The sequence below is a fragment of the Podarcis muralis genome, chromosome 6, assembly GCF_964188315.1.
Source record: "Podarcis muralis chromosome 6, rPodMur119.hap1.1, whole genome shotgun sequence".
In the NCBI taxonomy this organism is placed as follows: domain Eukaryota; kingdom Metazoa; phylum Chordata; class Lepidosauria; order Squamata; family Lacertidae; genus Podarcis; species Podarcis muralis.
In genome coordinates this window covers 22,247,343-22,263,479 of record NC_135660.1, presented here as the reverse complement: position 1 = coordinate 22,263,479, position 16,137 = coordinate 22,247,343, and the positions used below count along the sequence as shown (strand labels likewise).

Genomic DNA, 16,137 nt, shown 5'->3' with positions numbered 1-16,137 from the left:
GGTTTTAGTGGGTTAAAAGGACCATAGCTCAATGGATCATAGAATTGGAAGGGACCACAGGGGTCATGCCATCCAACCCCCTGCAGTGTAGGAATATTTCACCCAACTTGAGGATCAAACTCACAACCCTGAGATTAAAAGTCTAATGTTCTATCCTAACTGCAGGATGCTGGTGTCAACCCAGATGTGTCTAATACATATCTGTACCAGGTTGGCAAAGGTTGATGTAGACTGCCCAGATGTCCAGAAAGGTACAATATTTGTCTTGGATAAGCTGCAAACTCAGAAATAGAAAATGTCTTCGGGTTCCCAGTGGTGGTCAGAGGGAGTAAACCTGCATTTCCTCTGCTGAAAGATTATTCTCTTTGTCACTAAGAATGATTGAGATGCATTTTTAATAACATTTGCAATTTTCAATGTTCAGGAGATGTGGACATATATCTAAGAAACAGATACACAATTATTGGTAAAACCTGGATTGAGTCTTTTAATGTGGCAGCTTGACAGTGCCCATAATAAAGATCCCCCAGTATATTTTTAAAAAAAATGACAGGGCTTAAATTTTGAGCCTGACAGGTGGAGTGATGCTTGACTTTTCCTGACGTCTGTGGAATGAGACACTACAAAACCCCATTCACTTAAGCATAGCAATCTAGTCTGCCTTTTGCTAAATTGAAAAGCAATTCAGCAAAATGGTGCCAAAGACACCAAATTAATTGAGTTTTGGAGGTGTGCTTCCATTAAAACAATAATCAGCACTGCTACTTGCAGAAATATCAAATTAAAAATTTACAAATAATCCAGTTGTATTAAAAAGAGAAACCCAATGGACTGCTTAGCTTTTGACATCAATTTCCTCCTACCCTGTCCCTGCTTTTTGCTAAACAGATCTGTTTTTGGATTGACACTGGCAGAACTGATGTGCATAAATCTTCCTGACAGGCCATTTGTGAGCAGCCACATACTAAATTTCTTGGTAATAGGCTTGAGTTTACTGGAAGGCAAATGGCATCGTAAATTGATAGTGTGCTAGGCAAATATGGTCACTTGTGCTATCACAGCTTCAGGCTATCACACTGCAGCTTTGTGTGGCAAACAGCAAGCGATGTAAAGTGTGTGGTGATCTAGTTGTCTGCCCAGCACAGAGTCCCGGCAAAAGATTCTTGCAAATACAACTAGCGAACATGTGCAATGTGAAAGCTTAAGATTTGGGTTCAAAGACACTGGTCAGAGCTGGGATTTGCTGGTCTTGGTATATGCAGAAGGCATCAGAGCGTTGTCATGTTTTGGAAGCCCTCATAAGTGAAAGGCGGGAAGCTGGGCAAGCACGCAGCTGTTTTTGGCATGCAGGCGAGGTAGTTGACGTCGCAGGAAGTGGGGTCCTGCTGGCTGCTGAAGAAAACGCTGTCTGGAGAATCCATGGAAGGATCATCGTCAAAATAGTTGTAAGGCCTCAAAAAGAAGCCAATCACGTTTCCAAGCGTTGGAGTGTTGGGGATGTCCTCAGCATGTGGAATATGCAGGAAGCCAGCGGTGATCCAGGCAACCAGGTCCTGCCAAAGGGAGACACAACGAACCATGTTAAATGGTTATCTAAGGGAAAGGCCTAGTGAGAGAAAAGGATGGTGCAGGAGAAGCTTCAGATAAAGCCACTTCCGACATCAGGAGGAGGTGGTGGTGCGGGCTTCACGCCCCCAACGTGCGCGTGGAGGCTGGCTCCAGCCCCCGCGTGATCAGGGGAATCCTTGGGCCGCATCATCCCCTGAGCCAGCCAATCGGCTGCCTCGGGGTGTGTGGATTGCCTCATTTAAGGCAAGTGCAGCCCCAGGATCTTTGTTCTGCGCAGCTGCTGTTGTTTCCCACACGCCCACCCTTTAATTTTTTTTTTAAATATTTTTTATTGCGTTTCTTTTCATAATTTTGTGCATTCCAAACAATACAGAATAAATCAAATACAAGAAACAATTTTTTGATTTTTTTTTAACAAAAGAAAAAGAAAAAAAAACAAAACAAAACATTGTACTTCCCCACACCTTCCAAATCTGCATTCTTTGTAATATCAATGTCAGCAATTTGTTACCTTATTTCAAACCTTGTTACAACTTTCAATTATTATGTATCCGTATTCAATATATTGTATCTCAAATTTGATACCTTTAAAATAAACATAATATGTTTGGTTCACTTTGTCCTCTTTTCTCTTTTATCACTTATTTTGCCATTTGCTTAATCATATTTGCTAAAGCATAACATTTCCAATAACATGCACTATCTTAGGGTTCATACAACTTATAATATTTTTGCAAGTAGTCTTTAAATTTTTTCCAGTCCGCCTCAACCGATTCCTCATCCAAATCTCGGATTCTGCCGGTCATTTCAGCTAACTCCATGTAGTCCATCAACTGCGTCTGCCAATCCTCCAATGTGGGTAAATCTTGTGTCTTCCAATTCTTTGCGATGAGTATTCTTGCTGCTGTGCTGGCATACATAAACAACGTTCTGTCTTTCTTTAACACTTTCTGGTCCACCATGCCCAGCAGGAAGGCCTCTGGTTTCTTAGGGAAGGTATACCTAAATACCTTTTTCAATTCATTATATATCATTTCCCAGAAAGCCTTCACTTTTGGGCAGGTCCACCAGAGATGAAAGAATGTCCCTTCTGCCTCCTTACATTTCCAACATTTATTATCAGACAGGTGATATATCTTAGCTAGCTTGACTGGGGTCATGTACCACCGGTATATCATTTTCATAATATTTTCTTTCAGGGCACTACATGCCGTGAATTTTATTCCGGTGTTCCATAACCTTTCCCAGTCTTCAAACATAATGTTGTGTCCAACATCCTGTGCCCATTTTATCATGGCAGATTTAACTGTCTCATCCTGTGTATTCCATTTAAGCAGCAAGTTATACATTCTCGATAATATCTTAGTTTTTGGTTCTAATAGTTCTGTCTCCAAATTCGATTTTTCCACTTGGAAACCAACTTTTTTATCTATTTTAAAAACCTCTTGAATTTGAGCATAATGTAACCAGTCTCGCACCTTATTTTTTAGTTTGTCCTGGCTCTGCAGCTTCCAATTGTCTCCAATTTTTTCAATTATTTCCCAATATTTCGGCCAATGGGCCTCCATATTGGGCCTTTTTCGAGCCTTGGCCTCCATCGGTGATAGCCACCTCGGGGTTTTACTCTCTAATAAGTCTTTATATTTCATCCAGACTGCAAAAATTGCTTTTCTGACAATATGGTTTTTGAACAATTTGTGAACTTTAACCTTGTCATACCATAAATATGCATGCCAACCAAAAGCATTATCAAAACCTTCCAGATCTAGGACATCAGTGTTTTCTAGCAAGAACCAATCCTTCAACCAGCAGAAGGCTGCAGCTTCATAATATAGCCTCAAGTCCGGCAGGGCAAACCCTCCTCTTTCTTTCGAGTCAGTTAGTATTTTAAACTTTATTCGAGGCTTTTTGCCCTGCCAGACAAACTTAGATATTTCCTTCTGCCATTTTCCGAAACATTCCACTCTGTCCACGATCTGTAGGGTTTGGAACAAAAATAACATTTTCGGCAATACATTCATTTTTATAGCTGCAATTCTACCTAACAAGGAAAGTTTCAGTCTTGACCAAATTTCTAAATTCTTTTTGATTTCCAACCAACATTTTTCATAGTTATCTCTAAACAAATTCAAGTTTTTGGAAGACAAATAAATCCCTAGGTATTTCACTTTTTTAACCACATTTAGTTCTGTTTCTCTCTGGAACCCCTCTGTTTCCGTAGATGTCAAATTCTTGGTCAGAACCTTAGTCTTTTGTTTGTTCAACTTAAATCCCGCCACCCGACCAAACTCTGCTATAAGTTCTAGAACTCTTTTTGTACTGGGTTCTGGCTCCTGTAATGTTAAAACTAAGTCATCTGCAAAGGCTTTCAATTTATATTGTTTCGCTCCGACCTCTATCCCTTGTACCAACCGGTCCTCCCTGATCATGTTCAATAGCACCTCCAGGACTGATATAAATAAAAGAGGGGATAGAGGGCACCCTTGTCGTGTCCCTTTTTCAATTTTGAATTCCTCCGTCACCACATTGTTCACTATTAACTTAGCTTTCTGTTCTGAATAAATTGCTTCTATTCCATTTTCGAACCCCCGTCCCACTCCCATCCCTTCTAAGTTTTTCTTCATAAACATCCAAGATATATTGTCAAATGCTTTCTCCGCATCAATAAAAATTAACACCGCCCTTGTGTTCCTGTTGGTTTGCAAGAGTTCTAAGATGTCAATGATGTTTCTGGTGTTTTCATATAAATGTCTACCAGGGAGAAAGCCTGCTTGGTCCTTGTGAATTACTTCATTTAAGACCTTTTTAAGTCTACTTGCCAAAATGTCTGCAAATATTTTGTAATCCACAATCAGGAGTGAGATGGGACGGTAGTTCTTTAGCTGGGTCTTTTCAGATTCTGTCTTAGGTATCAATGTGATGAAAGCTTCTTTCCACGTTTCTGGTGCCCTCTTCCCATCCATGATCTGGTTGCATACCTCCATCAAAGGTTGTATCAAGTAGTCCTTCAAAGTCTTATAGTATTTGGAGGTAAGCCCATCCGGGCCTGGAGATTTGCCTGGTTGCATGCTCTGAATGGCACCTTCGATTTCCTGTGAAGTTATTTTAGAGTTCAAGATTACTCTTTTATCTTGAGTAATTTTTGATAATCCATTTGTCTTTAAGAATTGATCTATCTCAAATTGTTTCTGAGGCCCCTGTGCATACAGTTCTTTAAAATATCTATGGAAACACTTCCTAATTTCTTCTGGTTTCTGAACCATTCTTCCTTCAATCTCTAGATTTGTAACTGTATTTAACTTTTGTCTTTTTTTCAGCTGCCAAGCTAGCAGCTTTCCACATTTATTTGCTGATTCAAATGATCTTTGTTTCATCTGTTTAATTTTCCATTCGATTTCTTGATTTATCAATTTAGAATATTGTGCTTGATGGAATTTGATTTCTCTCAGCACTTCTTTTGACTTTGGGTTGGTTCTCAATTTTTCCTCTCCCTGATGAATCTTCTCCATTATTTTGTCTTTCTTTCCATTCCAGAGCTTTTTCTTGATTGAATTTTGTTGTATGAGAAACCCTCTCATGACCGCTTTGCTAGCGTCCCAAATCGTTCTTTTTTCTACTGTAGTGTTCAAGTTTATCTCAAAGTAGTCCTTTAAAGTTTTTTGGGCCTTTTTCACGATCTCTTGATCTCTTAAAAGGGTGTCATTCATCCTCCATCTGAAGGAACCGGTTTGAGTAAGTCTGAATTCTAATTTCAAGGCGTTGTGGTCGGAGCATGTTTTTGGGCAGATTTCCACCTTTCTGGTCCACACGCCCACCCTTTAAGGTTCCCCTTCTGACCTTGCTCTGGACCTCGGTTGGTCGCTGTTAAGGGGCCTGGTAGGAATTTTTTCCACTTGGCAAATTGGCACCGGCCATTTGGTTTTTCGCCTACCTCGTAGCAAATCATCACAACTCCTTTGGTTTTGGAGGTTAGGCATTGGTAGGGGTATTGTTATGTAGATGTGTTGGAGGGAGGAGCGTCATCACCGCCCCCAAATATTGAAGGGTAGTCCGGTAAAGGATTCCGGGGGGCGTGGCCTCGTCTGAAGCCTATGGAGGTCAGGGCCTAAAGCGCCCCCCCCCCCCCGAGCGGTGACCCCAGGGGAGTCACCAGTTGATGTGCATCAGCAGGGCTCCCCCTGCTGGTGTTAACCCTTCCCGGTCTTCAAGCAAACAGGCTGAAGCCGGATAGTCGGATAGGACCAATGCCTAAGCCAATACCATTCTTTACCTGTAACCAATAAAGTTGTGGCCAATTTTAGCCCATTAACCTAAAACAATGGTGTCATGTGTCTTTATTTCTACTGGGGGGAGGTGGGAACTCATCACACAAAATGAGCCACTGTTGATGCATTCCCATGATATCTGCTTATCCTGTATATTTTAAAATATATCCAAAGTCTCCAGTTGCTGTGTGGCTTCAGAGTGATAGATCTGTCAGTGCCCATAGGGATCACAACTCACCTCATTGATAATGCTCTCATTGTTAAGGAAGTCAGCAAAGGCCACTGAAGGTGTCCATGGGTCCATCTGGTTATAGATACTGGTGCTAAATGGTTCCTTCTCTTTCCGTTTGGTGACAGCCAGCTTGTACCTGAAAAGCAGAGCTGAGACTAGTGTGTGGAATCCCAACTACCCTAGGAAGGAGATCCAGCAGTAAGCTACAGCAGAGGGGTGGTTAGTATGCTGCCCTCCAGGTGTTCTGCTCCAACTCCCACCAACCCCAGCCAACATGGTCAATGGCCGGCTGGGAGTTGTAGTCCAGAAACATCTAGAAACCCATGGGTTCCCCACAGTTGCTGTAGTGCTTGACTTTGGTCATTCTCTCAAGATGGTGGCTAGACTCCCAAATTTAGCTTCTCTAGAGCTGCCTGCCACTTTGATGGTTTCTAGCGTGTTAGAATCCATGTCCTCTTTGACAAACAGAAACACCACCTCCAGTATGCTCTTCCCTGTCCGTCCTATTGAGTTGTATCCAGAGATAATAACCGTGTCCCACCAGCTTTCTCCAAGCTGCCAGATTCCCATTATACCCACTTTATCTAATAATTATAATGTATTATTTGTACCCCACCCATCTGGCTGGGTTTCCCCAGCTACTCTAAGATCAAGCATCCCAGTTTGACTGTGAGGCTTCTAGCATAACTGTATCAAAACATATACACTACGTGTCTCTCCACATATCTTTGGCACGTGTGTTTTGCCCTGCAGTGCTTTGAACTTCTATCATGTGCTCCTGTGCCTTCAAAGTCTAGTTCTCCCCTGTAAATTATGGACAATCATTAACATTTTCACCCTCATCCCTAGGGAATGATTTGTGCCAAACTGGATCCTCCTCAGCTTCTGTTGGCTTTCGGCCCATAATCAGAATGAAAGTGGTTCTGCTACTTTATATCTATATATCATCTATCTATCTATCTATCTATCTATCTATCTATCTATCATCTATCTATCTATCCTCTCTCTCTCTCTCTCTCTCTCAGTATCAATCACGCAGCAGCAGTCTGGTTCCTCTCCTTTGTACATTCCCCAGAGCATATCAAACCCCTTACCTTCCTCCTGACACCACATATTGAGACATCTGAGCTGTGCCTGTCTAGCTTGCCCTGTCTACATGGGACAGGTAGCATTTCCGAGAAAGCTACCTTGAAAGTCCTGGTTTTCAACTTCTTATGTAGTGGCCTAAATTTTGTTTCCAGGACCACATGACTACATATTCTGCTGAGCCCTGGCACTGGACATCCCCCCCCCCCCCCGGCAAAGTTTCAGACATCATCAAAGCTTGTAACTGCAGGGACTCAGATGGAGCCAGGAGAGAGACAGAGTGATGGACACAAACCAAAGCACTCAAAATCTCAACACCCTTAGAGTTAAGGAGCCCCAATTTCAGGGGGAAGGGCCATGGTATGTATAAAGCTCCGGTTTCAGTCCTCAGCATCTCCAGGTAGGGTTGGGAGAGAACATGGTCTGACACCCAGAAGACGTGCCAGTCAGTAGACAATACTGAGATAGGTGAACCAAGGTCAGTATAAGGCAGCTACCTACGTCCCCGTGTCTCTGATCTGGGTTTCCCATTTGGGTTTCAGCATCTAAAAATTAGTCACTTACCTTCCCCAACTGATGGCTCGCTCCATTGGATCTGTTTCTGGCAGGTGGTCTCCAGAAAAGCTGACCATCTGGATCCGATAGCCTTGCTTATGGCCCCACTTGTTTGTGCTGTTGGCAGCAAAATATATGTGCCTTGGCATGTTGTCGTGAAGGCGGAAGGCGGCCTTGTTCTCAGTGTCCAAGACTTTCCTTACTATCTTCATCCGGTGGATCTTATTCTCTGGACTCCAAGGGGCCTTGACTGTCTCAAAAGCCATGTCATTGGCTACCAGGGAATTTTTCACACCTAGCACAGAAAACAAATGAAGACAACTGTTGAGGCATCATATTTTTCAGCTGCTTGGTCATGTCTACACAAGCGCAGCTTTTGTTAACATAGAAAAGCAGCCACAAGTGCCAACTCCTAGGGTCCAAGGCACTTTGTGTCCCCCAAATATTTTTAATGATCCCCAATGTTCAGGTGGCAGAAGAGGGCAAATGCAGAACTGGTGCAGCTTTAGTGGCTGGTGGCTCCTTCTCCTCCCACCGCATGGGGTGGGGTGAGGGAAGTAGCTGGTGGCACAGCAAGACAAGGAAGAGGATGCTGATACTGGAGCCGAGTATGGCAGGGTGTGGCTCAGTGGTTGGTAGCTCCTGCTGCTGCCACCACTGGGGTAGCTTCCACCATCTTTCCTGGCCATGGAAGGGAGAGGACAGGGGCTGCTGGCCTCTGGGGCTGTGCTCAGTATTGTACCTACTGACTGGGCTCTCCATTGCTCCTGAGAGCCAGTGTGGTGTAGCGGTTAAGAGCGGTGGACTCGTAATCTGGTGAACCAGGTTCGCGTCTCCGCTCCTCCACATGCAGCTGCTGGGTGACCTTGGGGTAGTCACATGTCTCTGAAGTCTCTCAGCCCCACTCACCTCACAGAGTGTTTGTTGTGGGGGAGGAAGGGAAAGGAGAATGTTAGCCACTTTGAGACTCCTTTGGGTAGTGATAAAGCGGGATATCAAATCCAAACTACTCTTCTTCTTCTTCTTCTTCTTCTTCTTCTTCTTCTTCTTCTTCTTCTTCTTCTTCTTCTTCATTGCCAACCCTACCTGGAGATGCCTGGGCTTGAACCTGAGACCTTCTGCATGCAAAGCAGATTTTCTACCACTGAGCTACAGCCCTTCCCTTACATTGTGGCATCATGGTGGTATCATAGTTATGGGAGAGGTCATACACTCTGTGGCATTTGGAACTGCTTGGTTTATGAAACAAATCACAGCCAGGTCAACTGTGTGGTAGGTACTATGGTCCAGAAATATTTGCTGGCCAATTATAAATGCAGTTACCTGGGTGGTCGTTCTGGCAGGAAGCCACCCAAGTTTCATGCCAAATACCTTACACTTAGATCCTATCTGCTGGACCGAGGTCAGCAAAGACCATGCTATGGTCATAATCTCATCTATTTTTACACATCTAGAAGTGGGAGTAGATCTCACAGGCTGCTGAGCTCACTCTTCCCTGTAGAAGAATGAGTCTTCAATGGTCTCAGCAAAATAAACAAATGCAAATAACTTGCAGAATCGCCTTCAGCATAGCTGCAAATCAGGTTCCTTGACACCTGCGGAGACATGTAAAGTGCTGATTCCAGATCTAGACAGCATTTGTCAGGCTCCAGACAGATGTGAAGAGATGATTAAATTTGGTGGCATTATGTTCCGCTGAGCTTTAACTCATTTTTATCTTGCTATTTTATAATGTCTACTGTACTTTATTTGGCTTGAGTTTTCTTAGCTGCCTTGCGGCAAGCTATAAATATTTTAATAGAAACAAATCAAAGCTTAGATCCTAAGATAAAATAACCTCAGGAAGTTCACCAAAGAAAGGCTTCCCATCCCTTCCTCCACCTACACATAACTGTGGTGCCCCAAAAGAGCCTCGTGGGAGGGTTGGGACCCTCCTGAATAATTTCTGATAGGCTGGGAGGGAAGAGAGGGAGACTGCCAGAAGGTCAAACTACACATTACTCTAAATGCATAGTGTACACACTGGTCCCCCCCCCCCTTATTTAAATTACAGATATTAAGTCCATTGCAACCATAGCACATGCAGAGGTGAGGTTAAACCCTTCCCTCTACAGATTTGATTTGAACGAAAGTTAGTTCTTTGCACAGCTATGAGACTTAAGAAAGGAAGCAAGCAAGCATTCATTCATGCCAAATGGTAGCTTGCCGTCCCCAAGCCTCATAACCATGTGAGGAGCCAGGTTTTATCAGGATCATGGCTAAAGCAGGAAGGCTTAATCTTTCCCTCACTAAGCACAACAGTCTCAATGAAAATCTGGGGAAGGAGGGTAATCCGTAATTGAATAAAGAAAATCCACACAGACAGCAGCTTGCTGCACAATTAAAAGGAATGTCACATTAGGTTAACCTAGAGCCAATTTTCAGATTTGGAATTCTTGATCCCTCAGTAGACCACTGTGCCCCATTCCACATTTTTCAACCCTTCAGAGAAGGGGTATCAGACCCTGCAGGGGAGAATGTGGGATGGGGAACGTTCTTGTTTTGGATGCAAGTTAAAGAGTGCTAGAGGAGACCCGACATGTGAAGAGAATTGCATAGGAAGATGCAGCCTTCTAAACCACAGTCTGAAGGCGATTACTTGGTTTCCTAAAGAACACAAAGAGAATGAGCCCTGTTCATTTTAAGGTAATCCAATAAGAGAAGAAATTGTACTTACAGGAATATTTCTTCCCAGATTACTCCAATCCATAATTTATATTTATGGTACATGCTTAATAAATACCGTATTTTTCTCTCTATAACACTCACATTTTTTCTCCTAAAAAGTAAGGGGAAATGTCTGTGCATGTTATTGAGCGAATGTATGGTCCCTGGAGCCGACTGGCCCGAGTACAGGGGCAAAAATCAGATCACGGAGGAGAGAAGGCTAAAAAGAGGAAGTTGCTGCTTTCCTGCATTCTGCCTCAGGGTCTTACTGCCCACTGTTTTCGCTAGGAGCGCAGCCGACAGCCACCACCTCCTCCTCTCCGTGCTCGCTGCTGCTGCTGCGTCCAGCATCGCAGGCAGCCGGAAAATGCAGGTGGGAGAGAGGGGGGGGCTAGCTTGGGTGGGTGGGGGAAAACTTTTGCCTTCCTTTCCTCCCTCCCGTTAAACCCCTCTCCTGCATTGTTAGCCAGCTGCTTCTCCGCATGCAGGAGAAACATGCAGGTGGGAGAGAGAGAGAGAGAGAGAGAGAGAGAGAGAGAGAGCGCTGGCTTGGGTGGGTGGGGGAAAACTTTTGCCTTCCTTTCCTCCCTCCCGTTAAACCCCTCTCCTGCATTGTTAGCCAGCTGCTTCTCCGCACACCCCTCTCATTCTCCTTGTCCCTTCTGTGTTTTTCCTTCCCTCCCCACTTAAAACGTGGTTACAAAGCACGGATCCACATGGATCCTCAGGATCTTTGCATTGGGTCACCCCAAATTCACCATCAGATCACATAGCATGTCCATGGCTACAGCCTGCACCAAAAAAACCACGCACCCACTGTTGCCTTGAGCTGCAATGGTGCAAAAATGTGGTTACAAAGCACAGATCCACATGGATTCTCAGGATTTTTGGATTGGGCTACCCCAAACTCACCGTTAAATCCCATGTCTGTGGTCACAGCATAAAGCATAAAAATGTGCGTGTTGTGGTCAGGTGCGTGTTATCGAGCAAAAAATACGGTATATCCCTGCCCCATTTTCCATGCCATTAAGACAATGTTGTCGTGGCACACTGTTCAAACACATATTCGTGTTTGCGCTGTCACCATACGTCATCCATCAGCTCCAGCCTCTCCCACCTGGCCTTACACGGAATGAGTGAGCCTGTTGCTGAAATCTCAAGAGAGATTGCAGATTCTATAAACATACAAGTCACAAGAATACCTACAGGCCAAAAGATGGACTTGGCTTCAGGACAGCCCAAAATCTATGTCTGTGGCAGCAAACTCCAAGTGTTGGAGATGAGCAGCAGCTCAGGTTTTCCGCAAAGTGTTGTTCCTGTTAGTAAATCAGTCCACCGAGGCTGCATTTTGTGATTGGTATAATTCACATGACTGACTGAGAGAGTGTGAGAACAAGAAGAAACAGTCTGATCTCTTCCTGCTGCATATGTCCTTTGTAACTGTACCTTCGCTTTTACAGTGCCTGTCCTCGAAGCTGAAGAGAATGCTAGCCATTATGCTTTCTCTGTATATAATCTGTAAATAAAACGTAGAATAGAACTACGGAGTCTCCTGCTTATTGCTGTACGATGCCAGGAGATTAGTGTGCATAAATCATTATGATTTGTGTCGCTGGGGCGTCTGGAAAAGAAGGGAGTAGCATTTCCAGAACCACACTCACCGAAGGATGCCTGGGGGCTGCCAATACCCCGGGGCATCTTCCAACATTTCTCTGAGCCTTGAATGCCTGTTTTTCTATTACTCTTGGCAGAGAGAGTGGCATGAAAAGGAAGTAACCTCTGGTAAGCTGTTCATGTAAACCATAACAAGGAAAACATATTTTAAGAAGGAACAACAGCTTAAGGAGGATATTGACAACGGGAATGTGTGCAGAGCAGAGCAATGAAGATGACTAAGGGTCTGGAAACCAAGGCTTATGAGGAATGGTTGAGGGAGTTGGATATGTTCACCCTGGAAGAAAGAAGACATAGAGATGATAGCCTTCTTAAAAATTTCTGAAGGGCTGTCACATGGATAGTGCAGAAAGCCTGTTTTCTGGTGCTCCAGAGGATAGGACACGAACCAATGGATTCAAATTTCAGGAAAGGAGATTCTGACTAAACATTGGGAAGAATGTTTTGAGAGTACTGTAGATGTTCAACAGTTCAATGCACTACCTTGAAAGCTGGTGAGCTCTCCTTCCTTGAAGGTTTTAAACAGAAGTTGGAGGGCCACCTGTCAGGGATTAAATAGCTATGACTCCTGCAGTCCAGGGGACTGGACTAGAGGACCCTTGGAGTCACTTCCAAGTCTACCATTCTGTGATTCTTTCTGTATGGGCTACAAGCAGTCAGCAAGCAAGCCACAAACAGGCACAGAAAAGCCACAAAAGAGACATCCCCTTACCAGCAGTAGAAATTACTTCAATCCATAAGTAACAAAAGAGGTGTACACTTACCACCAATGTCCATATCCACCTTGAAATTAATGTTGTGAGTGTGAATTGTTCCCAATGTCCACTCTTCAACTCTGTTTCCAAATTCCAAGGCATCGCCAAAGTAAAAAGCAGATTGAATGTATCCACTTGCATGGATCCTGATCCCAATAGCTCCATTTTGATGAAATATAAAATCCCAAATATAATCATAATTACCAACTGTAGATATGGACCTGAAGACAAGAGCAGAATCCACCAGCCCTCCGTAAAACGGAGGCTCTGAGCGGTCATAATGGCGTCTCACAGGGACCTCAGCATTCTGCTCAAAGATGCAGATAGAGCCTTTGCGAGTGACAGGCAAGGAGGAATCAAGAAAATAGTGCCTGTCCAAATAGGTAGCCAGGTAAGGACAATCCACGCCCTGGGTGAGAGTGGAGCCAGTTAAACCAAGGCCAAAGCTTAGGTCCATGTATCTGGTCAGCATTGCCCCTGGAGTGTTGGAGCCATAGATGGCAGATGCATCTTGCAAGCTTAACTCATAGACTATCCTCTCACCCTTAAACCTAACATCAAAGATCTGTGGCCCCCTATTAGCATCTATGCCAAAGGCAAAACTCCAGTGCATGAAGAAAACCTGGTTATTCCAAATACGGTAGCGGGGGCCACGAGGTTCATACTGCAAGGGGCCTAGTCTCTGGTGTGGAACCCTCTGCTTCAATGAGGAATATCCTCCGTCAGAAGGAGCCTTTTTGACCTTGGCTACTTTAACATGTCCCGTAATGAACTGTCTCTCAATATCTTCCATGTCCTCAAAGTATTGTCCATTATAGAAGACTTTTAGCACTTTCCAATGAGAAATGTCTAGGCTGCGAATATCCACCTGGACTTCAAATCCTACTGGATGCAGATAACTGCCAGGGACATTCTGGAAATGAGCAACCCAGATTTTCCGGTCTCCTGATTTTAGTCCAGGTGGCATTCCGTAGGAGTATCTGAAATTGCTTCCATTGTAATATAGTACTTTCTGCATAAAGTTTGGAGCCTTGGGGTATTCTTTGTTCTTCAGGAAAGTAACGATTTCTTTTAACTCATTATTTAGGCGAAACCTTCTGGAGTAAGGCAACTTCCCTCCATACTTCTGCACTGTGACATCTTGGTGGTACATTGGTTTTGGAAGAGGACCAACCACAAACTCTGTGACATTTGGGTCCTGCTGGTTTCCAAAATGGAGTACAGCCAGAGCTTGCCGTGCAGGCCTGCTCCCTTGGTGGTCCAGGAATTGCAACACTTCGGCTTTGGGAGGAAGCTGAAGGGTGATAGAAAAAATGCAGTTGTCTGATGGCTTGGCTTGAGGAGGTTCTACCAATAGCACCCTCAGGTTGTACTGCAGGTAGATCTTCACTTGCATGATCTCTTCCGGAGTCAAATCAGCAAATACCTGGCTGTAGATTCCATGGCTTCTTTCCTCCCTTCCCATCTCTTGAAGATGGCTGTCACAAAGCATGGGCTTCCCTCCTCTGTTTTGGAAAGCCCAGACCAAGATGAATATGATGGCTGTGCATAGAGCTAGAAGAAGATAAGCCAATTTCATGTTCATGTTCAGCAACGCTGTAAGCAGGTTCCAGGGATTTCACAAAGCAGACTGTAGAATGCAGATTGAATCAGCAAACAGAGTATCTAGAATCCCAGGTGAGGGCAAATCAAAGTTTTGGTGAGAGTCCTGCTATGCAATGAGCTTCGAAACCTCAATAATCTTTTTATGTAGGCCATATGAAGCAGCTCAATTTTCCTGTAAAGAGGAAAGCAATGATGTATTCCTTCACACCTTGATAACCCGATTTGTCAAGTCTGAACACCTTTGTTCCTAAATGAGTTAGACACAGCCTACAGAGCTACCACAAACCACTCTTAAGTAATCTTCTTTATGCAGTGAGTGCAAAAAAAATGTTTGGAAGTGGAAGCTTTGCAGAATGAAAGTGCCAGCAGAACTTCCTAGTGGCTGAGTCTTCCAACTGATGCAGCACTTAACTCCACTGAGGCCACACCCTCAGAACTACTGGCAGTGACTGGAGGTGGCTAGGAGGGAATGGAAGCACCTGTCTATTGATGGAGCTTTGCCAAGGAAAGAGCACGTCTGCCACATACACCTCAGCTATGCCCGTGAATAACAATTGTAGATGTAGAGTGGTTCTTTCATCACCACCATGCACTGTTAGAGTTCCAAATTAGACATTCTGGAGGCTGGGAAGAATGGAGATAGCCTTGGAACCACTGGAGTCAAGACCCATTCATTCACCAGAGAGGCCCACAATGGGACTTTCTCTATATAACAGCTTGGAGCTGACATAAGTAATCACAGGTGGAGATTTGCCCTAGGTGGAGATGCTCTACCACTGAGCTATGATCCATCCTAAACCAGTTGCAAGGGTTCTCTATAACCGTCCAAGTGGTATCATCGTGCTTAAAATGTCTGGTGTGGATCTCTCATTGTTGTTTTGACTTACGAATCGGCTTCCATGCATTTACACTTGATTTTCATTTCCAGTCCTATTCTTCTGTAGACTGGAGAAAACACTGAAGCCGAGCTACGCACTGATCTTCTGCTTTCCATATATGCTGAATATCTGGGTCAGAGAGAATGTCATGTGTTGGGAGGGCAAGGCTGTTCATCGAAGATCATAGAGAGAGAGGCAGGAGACCACAATCAAGGAAGCATCAGGTGACACCAAACACTAGTCAGCAAGAGTCCTGTGTTTGTCAGTAAGCCTGCATAGCAGTGGCTTTAAATTAATTAACCACTCAATTAGCCACACAATTTCCGAGAAAGGCACTGCAAGTTTGATGTTCTGGTAATTCTTGAATTGTTACCTGGCTGGTTTTGCTTGTGCCCTGCAGCTTAAAAACAAGCTTTGCAAGGGACCGGTTGCCAGAATTCAGAGCTGAGAATTTAAAAGTAGCTGACTTATTTATTCCTGGCATATCACTGGGTGAGATTCGCCTAACGAGCCCCGTCAGTGGCAGGGTCAGCTCAGTGCCTGAGGTGAAGGACAAGATGGCACCCACCCCCAAGGCACATACAGAAGCCAGTTTGATTGGCAGTTGAATCTTACTCCAATACAGGGGAAATGAAAGTATCTTGTCATGTAGATCCCTCAGGGGGCAGAGGAAGATTGAGATGAGAAGAGCAAAGTGAAAGCAGCCTGGCATTGTCTTAACTTAGGCTGCATACACACGGAGCACTTAAAGCACATCTCTCCCAAAGAATCCTGAGAACTGTAGTTTATTCATCACAGCTACCATTTCCCAG

The 16,137-nt window shown here is 44.2% G+C and overlaps 1 protein-coding gene across 1 annotated transcript; it reads right to left on the bottom strand.

Annotated features, from left to right (window-relative positions):
- Positions 1–402: 402 nt before the first annotated feature.
- Positions 403–14,307, bottom strand: LOC114598145 (primary amine oxidase, lung isozyme-like). Its single transcript, XM_028731851.2, has 4 exons — positions 12,852–14,307; positions 7,717–8,002; positions 6,073–6,202; positions 403–1,553 (listed from the first exon to the last, which is right to left on the bottom strand). Exons 1-4 carry the CDS (start codon positions 14,305–14,307, stop codon positions 1,269–1,271), a joined length of 2,157 nt encoding a protein of 718 aa, XP_028587684.2. The 3' UTR covers positions 403–1,268.
- Between the last annotated feature and the right edge of the window lie 1,830 nt (positions 14,308–16,137).